At 34.3% G+C, this 3,848-nt stretch overlaps 1 protein-coding gene across 1 annotated transcript; it reads left to right on the top strand.

Annotated features, from left to right (window-relative positions):
* The first annotated feature begins 30 nt into the window (after positions 1-30).
* On the top strand, positions 31-408 carry LOC122068106 (pectinesterase-like). The gene has a single exon (XM_042631949.1). The coding sequence runs from the start codon at positions 31-33 to the stop codon at positions 406-408; it is 378 nt and encodes a 125-aa protein (XP_042487883.1).
* The last annotated feature ends 3,440 nt before the right edge of the window (positions 409-3,848 follow it).

Raw genomic sequence — 3,848 nt, 5'->3', positions numbered from 1 at the left:
GTGACAGCTCATGGTAGAGATGACCCGAATATGAACACCGGGATTGTGATCCAGAAATGCAGGATTGGTGCCACTTCGGATCTGGAGGTAGTGAAGAGCCAGTTTCATACTTACCTGGGAAGGCCATGGAAGGAATACTCGAGGACCATTGTGATGCAATCATCTATAAGTGATGTTATCAATCCGGTCGGGTGGCATGAGTGGATGGGTAATTTTGCACTGGATACTTTATTTTATGCAGAGTATCAGAACACTGGGGCTGGTGCAGGAACAGCAAATAGAGTGAAGTGGAAGGGACACAAGGTACTCACTAGTGCCACTCAGGTTCAGGCCTTCACTGTTTCAAGCTTCATTGCTGGTCATTCTTGGTTGGGATCCACTGGGTTTCCTTTCTCTCTTGGTTTATGAATGAATAATTGAGTTGGTGATCCATCTCTACATAAAAAATTGATCCCAGTATTAGGATAAAAAAGGGATTTTGTTAAGGAAACTCTTATATCTATTATGCTGTACTAATCATGCTCTTGCCTTTGAAATAGAGTAATGAACCTGGCCTTCTCTGCACTTCTTGGGTCTTTGATCAATATAATGCAACTTTGTTGGTTTGTCCGTTGGATGCCGTTTTAAAGTCCCAATTGGCTCCTGTTTTTTCATTTTTCCTTCTTCATTTGATGCAAAATAAATAAATAAATATCAAGATCGGTTTCACCCAATATCAATATACTATGGCTGATACAACCGATCCGATACAAATACAAATCATGGTCCCAGGGGAAAATTAAAAAAACCAGCATATTGTAAGTAAACAGAAACCAGGCAATAGGTATAAGACTTTGACAAAAATAATTAAATTAATTAAAATATAATTACAAGTAAAAGATGACTTACTTTTTCAAGCAATCCTTTGAAATAGTAACAGAAATCGTCTGTCTTAAGTAGAGTTGAGTCATATACAGATACTCTCCTTAAGGTATTTGAACGCCCCGCATATATGTATGCAACCGGGTTGACCTTACGTTCTCACCTCCAAGATAAAACAACTCTCTAATTGTTTAATGTGCACTCCAATAAGCAATTCTCATAGGTATGTCCGAAGATAATACTCAGAAATTCAAATGAAAAAACAATAACAGAAAGCAGAAGGACTCGCAGAGAAAGAGAAGCAAACACTCTCACAGTATACCAGTACCCGAATACAGACAGAGTACTTGTATATATTGAATGTAGGCCTTTGTATACGAATGGGTACCCATACGTATACAGGTGTCTCTGTATGGGAAGGGTACATTCACTTATAGGGAAGGGTATATGTCTCATACGTACAAATACATACGTATGTACATTTATTGGGTACATACACCAATAATATATCACTTAGGAAAAAGTGTGGAATAAAAAATTACATGTAGTAAAAAGTAAGTTCTTTGAACCACCCACACCCACACCCGACCAAGGCCATGACCACAACCATGACCACGGCCCGAGCGATTCAAAAGCACCTCAAGAACCCCCCACACACATATGACAAGGGAAAATGTTTCTCCAAAGGACTTGTATCCTTAACAAACATTCCTACATATATATCCAAGTTTTCTTTCATCCTTTAGCAATGTGGGACTAAACTTTGATGAGTTGTGTTTAATTCATTCATAACTCCACAAGTGCTAAAGATAAAATAGTAAAAGTAGAAAATACACTTTTGAGGGGGAAAACTGAATTTCAAAAAGACTACTTTGGACTTCATAAAGACCATTTCAAAAAAACTAATTTGACCATAGTTTGAAACTTAAATTTCAACATATCGATGTTGGTATAAACTTGCACATAGTTTCTTGCTCAAATTCACTTCCTACATTTGAAACCAATAGTGAGGAGTAGAACCGTATACTATAGTGAGGTGAGAGAAGTGGCTCATATGTTTTTTCTTTTTCTATCAAAAGAAACTAAAGATATATTACATAAAGAAACTGAGTTTACAAAAGGGACTTTAACTGTGCCAGTCAAGTCAGCTAATAAAAGATGATTTACAAAAGAGGGAGGACTATCGTCCCAAATAATTGACATGCGATTGGTGATTTCATGAGAAGCAAAATTATCAATGATCGAGTTACATTCCCAATATGAATGTTGGAAGACAAAAAATAGAAAACTTGATGCTAAAGTTCGATAATCATCCAAAATAGCATAGATCTTACAAAAGGAACCCCCATATTTAATGAAAAGGGATGAGAGAGAATGTGAAAAAGAAGCCCCTCCTTACCCTTTATTTTTAACCATCAATATTTTTATATTTTAAAAAAAAAACTTTAATTGGGACACTAGGTTTTCAAAGCTTTATTTTTTCATTTGACATGCTAGTAGGGATCTTGGTTTATATATACTTATAAAATTGTTACTAAAAAAATATATACTTATAAATTTCCAACCCTATCTAATCTGTCATGTAACACATATTTGTGCTTAGACTAGCTAGAGGTACCTTTTTTTGGGGGGAGGTTGAAACAGGAGGTACTTTTTAATTTTCCTTTTTTTTGGGTTGAAACAAGAGGTACCTTGTAATATATAGTACTACAATAAGGTTTGTTTAATATTTCGCTATTTTATGACTATTGAGTCTCAATTTAACATTTCAGACAACACCTCATATTATACTTTCTACATGTACAACATCATTCACTCAGTCACCCCCATCCTTATCACAGAAGTCATTACTTTCTTTCTCTTTAATGAAGGATATATTTTTAGATCTTAGGCCCATCACTTACGTGGCAATTCTTTATATTTTGATTGGGGGTGTTTTCTTACAACATTAGAAGGTGTATCATATATATATATATATATATCACATGCGTGCGTCCATGGTTTTTCCCCTTTTGAGAGGTAAAAATATTATTTTCAATTATTAGGCTGCCCAATTAATCATCTGATGATTGGGCAGACATGAGGATGTTGGATGCATGTCCATGTATTGGGATATGTGTCCGAATCCTCCCAGGCCCAGCTATTGAATGAAGTTAAGAACTAATTGAGAGACACACTAATTGGAGAGGAGCCAAATCCATGGTGATCTTACCATAGCTCTATATCCATATATAGGATTTTCCACTAATTTCAATGTTCCCTGTTACTGAAAGGGTATTGGTTTTTCCAACAATTTTTCAAAGTAATTGTAAGGACTAAGGACATAGCTCTACATCCATATATTGGTTTTTCATTTCTTTTAATGGTCCCTATTACTAAATCATGATCCAGCTAACATATCAATTGAATTTGGTTTTTTTTTTTTTTTTTTCTAGGCAACTATAGTCGGCACACCCCATCCTAAAGAGCTATTGCTTGACATTTTACTCAACTCCTTTTGATTTTTTTAATTTACTTTCACATATTAAAGGCCAAAGCAAATTGCTACTTATTGACCTAGCTTACTAAACATACCTCACTATCCAGCATCGGCTTTAAAGGCTTCAAGTGGGAGAAGTGATAGGATCAAACACACCTCACTATACCTCATATTACACTATCATTTTTCAATTATAAAATTAATTATTTACTAAATAAAATAACCTAAATATCCATAAGAATTTGATATGTTAACATCCAAATACGTAGCTGTGGCTTGTAATTTAAGAATTAGCTTACTTAGTTTTTGTATTGCGAGACAAGCAATATTTATAGGCTTCAGATTAAAAAAATAAAATAAAATAAAATTGGAATTAATTAAACTCAAGTGCAATGATACTGATAGCTAGGTATTATTTTCTAAGGAAATTCATGTCATAGTCAAAACTCAAAAAATTATTTTGGAAAAATTCGAAATTTTTTATTCATTTGTTTGTTTTAGTAGAACA

Source organism: Macadamia integrifolia, unplaced genomic scaffold, assembly GCF_013358625.1.
Source record: "Macadamia integrifolia cultivar HAES 741 unplaced genomic scaffold, SCU_Mint_v3 scaffold3411, whole genome shotgun sequence".
Classification (NCBI taxonomy): Eukaryota; Viridiplantae; Streptophyta; class Magnoliopsida; order Proteales; family Proteaceae; genus Macadamia; species Macadamia integrifolia.
This window is presented reverse-complemented; position numbering and strand designations above follow the sequence as displayed.

Bases quoted from the DNA above. Each gene is read 5' to 3' on its own strand.
- LOC122068106 (XM_042631949.1), top strand. From the start codon at position 31: ATGAACACCGGGATTGTGATCCAGAAATGCAGGATTGGTGCCACTTCG.